General features: G+C 44.4%; 1 protein-coding gene across 1 annotated transcript in view; it reads left to right on the top strand.

The window, feature by feature from the left end:
* Window positions 1–12,123, top strand: part of LOC310795328 (putative E3 ubiquitin-protein ligase HERC1) — a gene marked incomplete at its 5' end in the record, with an annotated part of 73,734 nt that overhangs the window by 16,743 nt on the left and 44,868 nt on the right. The window contains 17 exons of the mRNA XM_083657378.1: window positions 663–893; window positions 1,257–1,430; window positions 1,603–1,717; window positions 2,148–2,265; window positions 3,538–3,724; window positions 4,401–4,701; window positions 5,185–5,236; window positions 5,333–5,378; window positions 6,175–6,431; window positions 6,657–6,857; window positions 7,627–7,747; window positions 7,899–8,139; window positions 10,097–10,263; window positions 10,486–10,638; window positions 10,751–10,848; window positions 11,153–11,248; window positions 11,909–12,076. Coding sequence (XP_083513504.1) covers window positions 663–893; window positions 1,257–1,430; window positions 1,603–1,717; window positions 2,148–2,265; window positions 3,538–3,724; window positions 4,401–4,701; window positions 5,185–5,236; window positions 5,333–5,378; window positions 6,175–6,431; window positions 6,657–6,857; window positions 7,627–7,747; window positions 7,899–8,139; window positions 10,097–10,263; window positions 10,486–10,638; window positions 10,751–10,848; window positions 11,153–11,248; window positions 11,909–12,076 — 2,726 coding nt within the window. The remainder of the gene's footprint in view (window positions 1–662; window positions 894–1,256; window positions 1,431–1,602; window positions 1,718–2,147; window positions 2,266–3,537; window positions 3,725–4,400; window positions 4,702–5,184; window positions 5,237–5,332; window positions 5,379–6,174; window positions 6,432–6,656; window positions 6,858–7,626; window positions 7,748–7,898; window positions 8,140–10,096; window positions 10,264–10,485; window positions 10,639–10,750; window positions 10,849–11,152; window positions 11,249–11,908; window positions 12,077–12,123) is intronic.

Here is a 12,123-nt window from a genome sequence, read left to right as displayed (position 1 = left end):
GGCCATATGATTTCAACAATGCAGACAACATAGACAGAATCACGGAACTAAAAATGGAATCGACTGTATAAAAGAATATTGCCTAATTTTGGCTGAGAAACAAACACAAAAACCAAACAGGCGTAATTTGAATTATTTCATAATTGTAAAATAAGAGTAGAGAAATAATTCTGTTTTCGATTGGGGTGTATTCAATTGAGAGGGGGGTCAGTCTTACGGGAGCCTTAAGAAGGGTCAAAGAAGCTTCTTAGCGCTAAGAAGCTTTTGGGAAACGCATGCCTTCGTAAAGAAGCAATTGGGAAACGCGTTTGCTTCTTAAGGAGGCCTTAAGAAGGGTTAAATTAGCTTCTTAGCGCAAAGAAGCTTTGGGAAACCCAGCCAATAACTGTCAAACTATTCATCATTCATCTAGTTTGACAGTTGTTGAGAGTTGATTTGAGTTAATGAGTTATTAATTTGAGTTAGTGTGGACCAGTGATGTCACTGGTCCACACTTTAACACTCAATAACTGTCAAATTAAATGACAGACTTCAAAACCGTTTACAGTTTTCTGATATACTACTGATGTTCTAATGATACAAAGCTGGTTGAAAATGGGCGGAGTGTTCCTTTAAGTTTTTCTCGTGCTGAGAAGATGAGATCCCATATCTTCTCTTTACAGATACAAGTGAAGAAACGGACACCTTCCTTGGTCAGCAGCAGCAGCAGGAAGAGGAGGAGAGTAAGTGGGCGTGGCTTCTGGACCTGGAGCGGTCCGTGGCCCTGGCAATCGGCCGCTGCCTTGGTGGTATGCTGCAGGGCCCACCTCCCTCACTCCAGGAGATGTCCTCAGAGTTCTGGCTGTCCAACATCCTCCTCAGGAACGGCCTTGAGATGGACTATGAACAGCTGGGTAGGACAACCTACTGCTCGACCTTGGGGCTTTCACACAAACTCTCCACAATTGGCCCTAACCTGCACATCACTATGACAAATGCATACTCTCTCCACCTTCATCCCTGAGTTTATGTTATAGCAATTAGTTGAATGTTTTGGGGTCGGGGGATGGACTTGTACCTAACATTAGCTACTGCTAACTAAGCTAGCAGTTTCATATATACTGTACCTCACTTGCATTTAAATTAGATAATTGGGTTGTTATAGTAGTAGTAGTATAGACTACTGGTTAACTCTAAAATGTAGTCTCTAGTCCCCAAATGTTCATTCATAAGTGTATACTCCTATTGTTCTACAGTAATGTGTTGCTTTGTCCTAGACTCTGGCATGGCATGGCTGACAGAGGTGGTACTGCTGGGCAGTAGTGATGCCAGGCTGTCAGAGCTGAGTCTGAGCGAGGAGACCAGTACTCTGCTGGACCTGGCCCTGGGCTCCTCCAGAGAACCTGCAAGTGGCCTGTGGAGGAAGATGAAGGACTATGCTTCCAGCAGAGGTACCTACCTGTGTTTGAAAGTCTGTTTCATGTTAGTTTAGTACTGTTGTTGAAACTTATTTAAGAAAGAATTTGTAAAATGCATGTTTCATTCTGGTAGTTATTCTGTGTGTTTCCCTTCTTCTGTGTGACTTTGTTCATAATGAAGCTCTGTTGTTTTGTGGGACAGCAGACTGGGAGAGTGGAGGCCCCTCAGGTGACTCTGTGCTGGAGACGGTTTGCCGCTGCAGTTTGGCTGCTCTTCTCAAACACACCGGGCTGCAGGACGAGGCCTGTTGGCAGGACAAGTCAGTAGCCAAAACAAAATACTTATAATAAGTAATACGTATAATAATATGTCTTGGTCATATTTTTTAAACGTTGGCAAAATGTGATTTAAAACAATATTGCATTAGACCAGCGCTGCAATATTGAGTCTCTGTGGCATTAGAATAACTGTTATTATAACTGACGGGGCGCAGCGCACGCTGCGACCTGGCAGAAGGGAGTAGAATGGTCTTTTGGAATCTGTACATATTGCAACAAATGTATATGTATTGTATAATATTGAAGTGTGCCTTTATTACTTTTTAAACTAGTAATAATGTTACTATAATTAATAACCACTGCTGCCAAACCAAAGTGCCCTTCTGGGACATGTATTAAAAATGATTGATTGATTGATTGATTGATTGATATATAGTAATATAGTTATATATCCTCTCTACCTTGAGACAGATATGAGCCCTGCGAGATGCTGTTGGAGATCTATGAAATGGTATATAAAATCAGAAGCACTCTGTTGGCCCACAAAGACTCTCCGGGGATCTCTCAGGCTCTGGCTGCCAACAAACAGGTACTGTTCTCACAGGCCCTGCCTGCCAACAAACAGGTACTGTTGTTAGAATAATTAGCCTACTCGTTTTTATAATCAACTATATTTAAATAGCTTGTCAGAGGTGAACAGATTCTAAACAACAATATGTGTGATTTAATTTAAATTTAAATTTGAACATTGGAGAGGGAATAGTGGCACAATTACCAACTTAACAGCAAATTATTGTTATATATATATTCTTATAAATTAATTAAGCGCCACTGGTTTCCAAGATTTGAAAGCATTTTGCACATATTATAGTGTAAGCAGTAAATACAAGTTAGTAATTCCTAACAATCCTTGTAATGGTTAAATTGCATTCTGTTGCGTGTTTCTGTCTTACATCAAAAACAGCCTAGGCATCATTTAGATCAGTGATTCCCAACCTGTGGTCCGCGGCCCCCTGGTGGGCCGCGAAGGTATTGCAAGTGGGCCGCCAAATCATTTCCAAAAAAGTATGATTTTTGAAAAGAAAAAAAATAATTTTTTTTTTTTCAATTTTTTTTTTAAAGATTTTGAAAAATCATACTTGAAAAAGTATGATTTTTGTTTCTTTGATGTTATTGCTTTTGCTTGAATTGAAGTTTCATCTTTACATCATCTTTATATTGGGTTTGTGTTTATTTGTAACCCTATCGATTTAATGGGCTTTCTTCTGATATTTGGATTTTGTTTGGATCTGATATTGGATGTCAAATTGTTATGAGAATGCATTTTTCCATTGTTGAAGGATACCGTTATTTATTAATCATTTGTTAATTAGCCTGTTACAGACAGCCCCTTGCTTGTCATTTCTGACATCTGTGTGGTGCTGATGGACAGCTCCTTGAATGATTGGTGTGTGTGTGTGTGTGTGTGTGTGTGTGTGTGTGTGTGTGTGTGTGTGTGTGTGTGTGTGTGTGCGTGTGTGTGTGTATGTGTGTGTGTGTGTGTGGACAGCTCCTTGAAAACTGTAATACTGAAGGTGTTGCAACATGTTACAGGTGCTGTGTTAGTGACTGTGGAGCTTCCAACATGTTTCTCCTGTATTCAGTTCAGTCCTTTATGTTCAATTTTCAATAAAAAAGTGCTCTGAGAACGCATTATATGGCCTTTGTATTTATGGGGTCGGAGGTGGGCCGCGAACATTTTTGAGACATAAAAGTGGGCCCTGAGTTGGAAAAGGTTGGGAACCACTGATTTAGATGAAGGAAAGACTCCGTCGATGTACAGTGTTTCTAGCCTGTGTGTCTCTCCTCGTGTGCGTCTCAGAGCTCTCAGGCGTCCCAAAGCCCTGAGGAAGACAGGCAGGAGGAGGCAGGCGGCTCAGGGGAGCAGGTGGAAACGGAGCCTGAGGAGCAGGCAGGAGGTCCGCTCCCTTCAGCCACCACAGCAAAACACAACCAGGACGAGCTGGCCGAGGACGACCCGTTTGGCAACAGCCGTATGTACCTGTCAGGTTAGCATGTGATGTCTCTTCCCCTGTTCTCTCCCCCTCTTCCCTGTTCCAGCTGTGTTCATTATGTCATTTGTGCATCATTATGCACAGTGATCGGCAGATTGAACAACAAGACTGATCCAAACGGAGAGATATGTGCGCTCGCATACACACACCATTATTTAACACACACATCTCAAGCTGTGTTCCATTTGCCTCAGAACTACTCGGAAGTCCCAGCTGGGAATGATGTCACCCGAGTTGACCGCGTTCCAGTAAAACAGTCGGAAAACCAGCCAGGGTTAGCTCTACCCAAGGCTAGCCGTTGTTAGCAATAACAGTTGATAACCACGCAGTACGCGGTATTTTGTGCATCCAAAAACTGTAGCAACATGTGCACAGATTGAAGTTAGACAGTACTGTGTTGTACAGCTGATTTGATTAGACACAAAATAAGACAGAAGTGCTAATAAACAGTGCGTTACTGCAGCTTTCACTACTGTCGATGTGGGAGATGCCATCTTGGATTTTGAGGTTGGGGGTTGGGGTGAGGTTCCCCCGACTTTCGGAGTAGGAAATCCAACGTTCAGGTGATGTCACAGTTCCCATCTATGAACTGGGACATTCCCATGAGTTTCCCATAGTGCAAATGGAATGCTGATCCAGAGATTCCCAAGGGTTTCTCCTCTCTCTGCAGACGTACTCGAGTCCTTCATGGCGACCCGGGAGGCCATGCAGCTCCAGCAGAACGTGACCGTGTACGAGTCGTTTGGCACGTCCACCCTCCCCGGCAGCATGGAGAGCCCTGGCAGCCCAGAGAGGGAGTCTGATCCCAGGCAGCAGTGTGAGAAGCGGAGGGGGTCAGAGGAAGGCCTGTCTTTCCCTGCTGCCTGCCATCTGGTGGTGTCCCGCTGTCTGTTCCTCCTACTGGGGCTCAGGCCTGCGTGGGTGGAGCCCAACGAATGGGAGAATAGGCAGCCTGCGGACCCTGGAGCTAGGTAAAGCATAGAGACACTGCGGAGCGCGTCATTATTCAGAAACCACGCCCAAAACGGGGGAAAACACAAACTCCCGTCCAAACCTGGCGTTCTCCTATGTCGCAAAAGATTGTATATACGGAAGATGAACACTCCAAATTACTTCATTGGCAGCAAGATCCACATTTTTCTTCTCGTCAATTCTCAATGGCTTCCTTGTTTTCCTCGGGAGTACAAAAAAACTTTAACTGTCGATTTTTACATTTGTTGTCTGCGCAGCCCCACCACACAACAGCTTTTAGCTATGTTTAATTCAAGGAAAATTACGCTGGTGTATGGAAGTGAACGGAGCTTTTCCCCCGTGATGGGCGTGGCCTATTTCATGCAGTGTCTCAATGTGAGGGTGTGTGCAGATTTGTTTTAAAAGCTGTTTCTTTGAGTTAGGTCTGTGTTTTTGTCAAGTGTGTATTTTTGCGCTAACTGTCGGTTATCATCCTCTTTCAGGAAAGCATCACCAGAATCATCGGTGAGGTTGACTGCTGATGGTAGAAAACAGGTATAGGTATAGTATATCCTGTATAGTGCAACATTGTGGCCCCTATTAAACCACCTTATACTGTACTTGCTAACATGCTCTTTTTGCCTCATTTAGTCAGACCAGTCCAACAACTGCTCTGGATCTTTCAAGAATAAAATGGGTAAGTAGTACAGGTTTCCCACAAAATATCTCTTAACAATTCAGTATCACTTAAGGTTTGCCAGTTAATGGTTAATTAGGTAGCTATGTCATCATTGATTAACCACTAATGGATATATTAATTAGCCGCTTACTTATTTGTAAGTGTGGTTGCTGGTCAAGCACACAACAGAGATTTCATATCAACATTCCTGTTGTAGAACATTAAAAGTCGATTACGTTTTCGGTTCTGTTTTCATTGTTGGTAAATTATTGTTTGAAAACTTAAACTCAGGAAGCAAAGGGACTGTACTTCCTCCCCTCTCTGATTCCCCCCCATTTTCTCCCCAATTGTACTTGTCAAATTTCCCCCTGCTGCCCCGGTCGCTGCTCCACCCCTTCTGCCGATCTGGGGAGAGCCGTAGACTAGCGCCACGCTTCCTCCGACACATGTGCAGTTGCCAGCCGCTTCTTTTCACCTGACAGCGGGGAGCTTCACCAGCAGGACGTAGCACGTGGGAGGATCACGCTATTCCTACCAGTTCCTTTCCGCCCCGAACAGGTGCACCGACCGACCAGAGGAGGTGCTAGTGCAGCGACCAGTCCAGGACACATACCCCTAATCTGGCTTCCCACCCGCAGACACCAGCCAATTGTGCCTGTATGGACGCCCGAGCAAGCCGGAGGTAACACGGGGGCGCGAACCTGCGACCCTCGTGTTGGTAGGCAGGGAATCTACCGCTACACTACCCGGACGCCCGGTGTACTGTACTTTTACAATACTTGCCTTCACCCCGTCTCTGCTCTGTCTGTTCTAGGCTTGCCTCTGTGTTCTCTGGGCATCATGAAGGATGCTTGGGAACGCCTGCGCCAATGCATCAACCCCACCAGCACCATGTCGCGCCGCGGCAACGACAACCTGCCCATCCTCAACCAAGTGTTCCACTTCCTCTGCGGGAGCTTGATCCAGCTGTCGACCTCCTCCTCCCCGTCACTACTGGGCGGACAGACGGGCAGTCAGGCAGACCCAAAGGCCATTACCCTAGCTATACTGAAGCAGCAACAGAGGGCTGAGGTAATGAGATGTCTTCTAGTTGAAATGAAGTTACAAGCAACCACTTAACTGTTAAGTCAATCAGCCAACCAAACACTGGATCGGGAAGCTGTAGGTCTTTTATCCGGGTTTTTCTTTTTTACAACTGCTTTGAACATGACTCACGACGACAATCCGAGCTGTGGAGTGAAGCTAACCATTTTCTAATGTAATTTGAATCCAGTTCCGTGTCTTGTTTTGGTTCAGGTGCGCCTGGAGGCCTTGTGTCAGATGTCGTCCTTCCTGTCTGAGATGGAGGAGAAGAGCAGCAGCAGCTCCACAGCCTCCCCACAGTTTCCTGGTCTGCTGAAGTCGGTGCAGCTGCACTTCATGTCTGGATGCTTTGGTCTGGGCACGCCCATCATCGGCTCTCTTTCCGCAGCGAACTACGAGATGCAGCATTACACGGTACGTCTTGTCAATATGCCATCACAGTGACCTCTATGAGTAATAAAGCTTAATTTATACCTATTGGAAAGTGTCGCTCAGCACATGGTCGCAGACGAAAAAGAGAAGTGTCGCTCATGGTGTTGCATGAACGTTCGCCTCTGTTCAACGGTCACGTGTCACTCGAACGCTATCAGTGCAGACAGCCAAGGCAAGAGAGGGAATGGAATGCACAGTGAAACCACCTTGGAGGCAAGATGTAACGTACTTGGCTGCAGCCGCATATAAACGACACACAACCACACAACTCACCTCCTCTCTCTCTGGGAAATTGGTCACGATGTTCTTTGTGATTTTCACGAAGTCATACATCAAGGACAGGCTGATAAAAATAGCGGAGACACGTTCATTCATTTCAATCGAGCGAACACCAAAACAAGGAAGTCAAGCGCGTGCCGTCTATATAGCCAATCAGACTTGCGCGACACATCGTGACGTAGTCAGCGACACTAGACATTTCACTAGGTAGCAGACACTGCTGCTCGCCGACACTTGAAAGTGTCGACTCAAGACCTCATTTCTGTCGGCGACCGTTTCAAAAGTGTCGGCAGACAAAGCATAAATTGGGCTTAAGTGTGAAACAAAAGGATGGATTAAAATTAATTCAGGCTGGATGGAGGGTATATTGCATGTTTGATATGTTTCACCTTCATAATGTTGATGAGAGTTCAAAGTGTTGTAGAGATATTACTGTAAAATGACTCTCTCAATCCCTCCTATTTCAATCCAGTCTGGCACCCAGTCAGCATGCATGGATATCCAAAAAGAGCTCCAATCTGCAGCCCACACCCTCTACCAGCAGGTGGTGCGTGTGCTCCGACAGAAGGTCCTGTTGGAAAGAGAACATCCAGGTTTGCTTAGTGTGTTTTGGATCTTTTTAACATTGTCTGCTTTTATTTAAAAAATCCTTTACTCTAATCGGTTGCTTTTGTTTTTCAGCTGTTATTTTCCACCTTGCCTGCAGTTTGTAACCCCTTTAGATCTTGTCTCCCTCACTCTCAGGCTCCTGCCAGCACCTTCTCCTAGCCACAGTGTTTGCACTGAACTTCTGCTACCAGCCGGTGGACCTGGTGTTGGTCATCAAGGGTGGCATCCTGGAGATCCTATCTATGCTGACTGACAACACTTGTGTACTGATGAACCAGGGCTGGCTCGCAAACTCCATATCTGGATCCATGTTACTGAGTGGGGCTGTCAAACTAACTTGTGCTCGCCTCATCCAGATATTGACCATAGCTGCAAGGTAAGGGTGTTGACTAGAGACTGCTGAGACTCTAAACTAGGGTTGTCAAAAGTATCGATAGTATCGATAAAAGTCAATACTAAAAATTTGAAACGGATACAATACTAATTTGCAACAGGTATCGATAAGTATCAATACTAAAAATTGGAAATAGATAAAATACTAATTTGCAACTGAAAAAATCAAACATACCACTTATTTCTCCCTCCCTGTCATTGGTGGGGATCTTTGCTTCAACAAGTTCAAAGTATTGATGACTAGAGCAGGTGTAATCTTCTGTGTTATGATAGGCTGATGACTAGAGCAGGTGTAATCTTCTGTGTTATGATAGGCTGATGACTAGAGCAGGTGTAATCTTCTGTGTTATGATAGGCTGATGACTAGAGCAGGTGTAATCTGCTGTGTTATGATAGGCTGATGACTAGAGCAGGTGTAATCTGCTGTGTTATGATAGGCTGATAACTAGAGCAGGTGTAATCTGCTGTGTTATGATAGGCTGATGACTAGAGCAGGTGTAATTTGCTGTTGGATTGGATTGGATTGGATTTATTTGACAATTTAAAAAAATATATGTATACATCTCTGCCCAGCAAGAATACATACAATTAAAAATCATCAAGGTTAAAAACACAATAAAGCCAAAAGGCTTATTTCCATTCTGGGCCTCTGGGGATAGGGAGAGGGGTAGGGTAGAGAGGGGAGGAGTCTGGGGATAGGGAGCGGGGTAGGGTAGAGAGGGGAGGAGTCTGGGGATAGGAAGAGGGGTAGGGTAGAGAGGGGAGGAGTCTGGGGATAGGGAGAGGGGTAGGGTAGAGAGGGGAGGAGTCTGGGGATAGGGAGAGGGGTAGGGTAGAGAGGGGAGGAGTCTGGGGATAGGGAGAGGGGTAGGGTAGAGAGGGGAGGAGTCTGGGGATAGGGAGAGGGGTAGGGTAGAGAGGGGAGGAGTCTGGGGATAGGGAGAGAGGTGGGGTAGAGAGGGGAGGAGTCTGGGGATAGGGAGAGGGGTGGGGTAGAGAGGGGAGAAGGAGTGCGGTGGGGTACATTAGGCGACATCCAGGACGTTGAGCTACTTTATAGCCCAGGAACAAAACATACAAACAAATCACAAGACGAATCACACAATTAACACCTGTCAGTGCATCCTCAATCAAATTAAATTTATCTACCACCACATGATAGGCTGATGACTAGAGCAGGTGTAATCTGCTGTGTTATGATAGGCTGATGACTAGAGCAGGTGTAATCTGCTGTGTTATGATAGGCTGATGACTAGAGCAGGTGTAATCTGCTGTGTTATGATAGGCTGATGACTAGAGCAGGTGTAATCTGCTGTGTTATGATAGGCTGATGACTAGAGCAGGTGTAATCTGCTGTGTTATGATAGGCTGATGACTAGAGCAGGTGTAATCTGCTGTGTTATGATAGGCTGATGACTAGAGCAGGTGTAATCTGCTGTGTTGTGATAGGCTGATGACTAGAGCAGGTGTAATCTGCTGTGTTCTGATAGGCTGATGACTAGAGCAGGTGTAATCTGCTGTGTTATGATAGGCTGATGACTAGAGCAGGTGTAATCTGCTGTGTTATGATAGGCTGATGACTAGAGCAGGTGTAATCTGCTGTGTTATGATAGGCTGATGACTAGATCAGTTGTAATCGGCTGTGTAAAGTCAAAGTTTTTAATGAGTTTTATCAGGTCTAGATTATGGAGAAGCGTGCATCTGTCTGTCCATCTGTCTTTGTTTATTCGTTATGCCTCTTGATGTGTTGTCATCCCGGCGCGTGGTATCGAAAATGGTATCGAGTATCGATATTTTCCTGGTTATCGGTATCGAAGTAGAAATTCTAGTATCGTGACATCCCTACTCTAAACAGGTGTAATGGAGTGTGCATGAGTGTAACAATTGAATAATTTTTGCTTTTGGCATTTGTGCAGCGAATTGTCCTCCTGTCCTTTCAGCTCCTTCGAGGATGCGCTGCCTATGGATGTATCCCATGCTCTAATGGAAGTCATGTGCGAGCAGCTCCAGAGTGTCCTGCGCACTTTTCACCACCAGCAGGCAGCAGAGACGGGAAAAGCAGAGGAAACTGAACTGGACTCCAGTAGCAAGAGCGCAAAGCTAGTCGGTGAGGCAAATTTACTGTAAGCTAGCTGTATGAAGTCCAGTTAAAATGTCAGTGGAATATTGTTTACATGGGGCCTGTCCATGCATGTAGTTAAAGAGCATAACAGAAAATGATTGTAAATTACAGATATGTTCTGCCAGCCCAGGAAATAGGTTTAGAGGTTGGTTTTGTATGTCTGTATTATGACTTCTTTTTTAAATGGGAGAATGTTCTTCCTTGCAGGAATGGAGAACAGCAAAGTGGTAGAATGTCAGCTTGCAGACTTCCTGGTGTTTCTAAGGCGGATCCTGTCATTAAGAGTGACCAAAAGACTCTCGACGTTTGTCAAGTGGATCGACCCGCTCATGGCCATCATCTCCCACAAGTGCTCTATAGGTAAGAGCATTGGAAATGACTGAAAACCCTTGAATAGATGGTATTTACAATGCAGAGCAGTATAATGACATAATTTCCTTTTCTCCCACCACCACCACCACCCTCTTTCCAGGATCCCCGCACTTCCGGAACCTTCGAACCAAACTTTTGGCCTTCCACATTTTAGAAAGACTATTACCTGCTTGTTCTGAGACCGTTCAAATTCAACAGGTAAGAATGTACCACTACTTGTCATAAGACAGATATCAAATATGGTTACAGTGAGCAAATAAATGCAACAATGTAACAATTTAAAGGTTACAGTTCATATAACAAAATCATTCAACTGAAATATATCATTCTATGGATGTCAATTCTCTACGGGTAGAGCTTTCCCACTCAGGTTTGTTACGATGCCGACCTGCAGTCAGGTGCTGTTTAAGCAGCATCTTGTTATGCAGTACTAGTGAGTTGGATGTATTTTCTCGGCAAAGGTAGCATTGTACATTATGTCTGTCTTTCTGTTTCCTTGTAGATTGTTAAACAACTCTTTCGACTCCTGTCTGTCTGTATGTGGGAGGAACCACTAGCTGAGAAAAACCAAGAGGAAACAACTGAAAAAGATACAGGGGTAATATTGACAATACAAAGTTAATACTGTGCACTTTATGGGCTCATGCATTTAAGTACACAGCAAGCATAAGCAGTAAATTCCATTTCCATGTATGGAGTAGCTGGTTGGCTAAAGTCAAGCATATTGTGATGGTTATAAAACAAAAACTACTCTCTATATATTATATTATATTAATAGTATATTGTAGGGAATGACAAATGAAGAAGGTAAAAAGTTGATCCAGCATGTTGCTGGCATCGTTTATTTACAGATCCCTATCTATATACAGAGATACAGCACGTTGGTAGCTATAGCTAAGAGTGATAAGCTACAGCTAGTACAGTAGCTGCAGGCTGTGTAGAGTGGTCTAGTTGCCTCCTGTGCTAGGAGGCGTAGACTGAAGAACAGAGACTTTGCTTAGCTTAAATAGCCCAGGTGCCCAATCCACCAGAGTCATGTGACTGCACTTGAGGTTTCTGTCCCAAGTCCGCTATAGATCGCTAGCAGACTATTTTGTGGTCACCACAATATTATATTATATTATATTATATTATATTATATTATATTATATTATATTATATTATATTATATTGCATTGCATACACAACTAATGTATAGAGCCAGTGGATGGACATTGTTAGTGTTGGGGGCTTAAGTATTTCTGCCTGTGTTTTCTAGACTCCTCGCAGCGAGGATGAAGTTATTCCTATTGGAGATTTTTCCTTTGACCCGTACAAGCTCATTTGCTGTTCTTTGGAGAATGGGAACACCCTCTCCCACGGCTCAGGAGGGAAAGGTTACGGCCTGGCGACCACCGGCATCACCTCTGGCTGCTTCATATGGAAGGTAAGCATGGAGGGCTATACTGAACCAGAGAATTCCTCATGAAGAAA

Source organism: Poromitra crassiceps (genome assembly GCF_964638095.1).
Source record: "Poromitra crassiceps genome assembly, chromosome: 21".
In the NCBI taxonomy this organism is placed as follows: Eukaryota; Metazoa; Chordata; class Actinopteri; order Beryciformes; family Melamphaidae; genus Poromitra; species Poromitra crassiceps.
The sequence above is the reverse complement of the archived record's forward strand: the minus strand, read 5'-3'. Positions and strand labels throughout refer to the sequence as shown.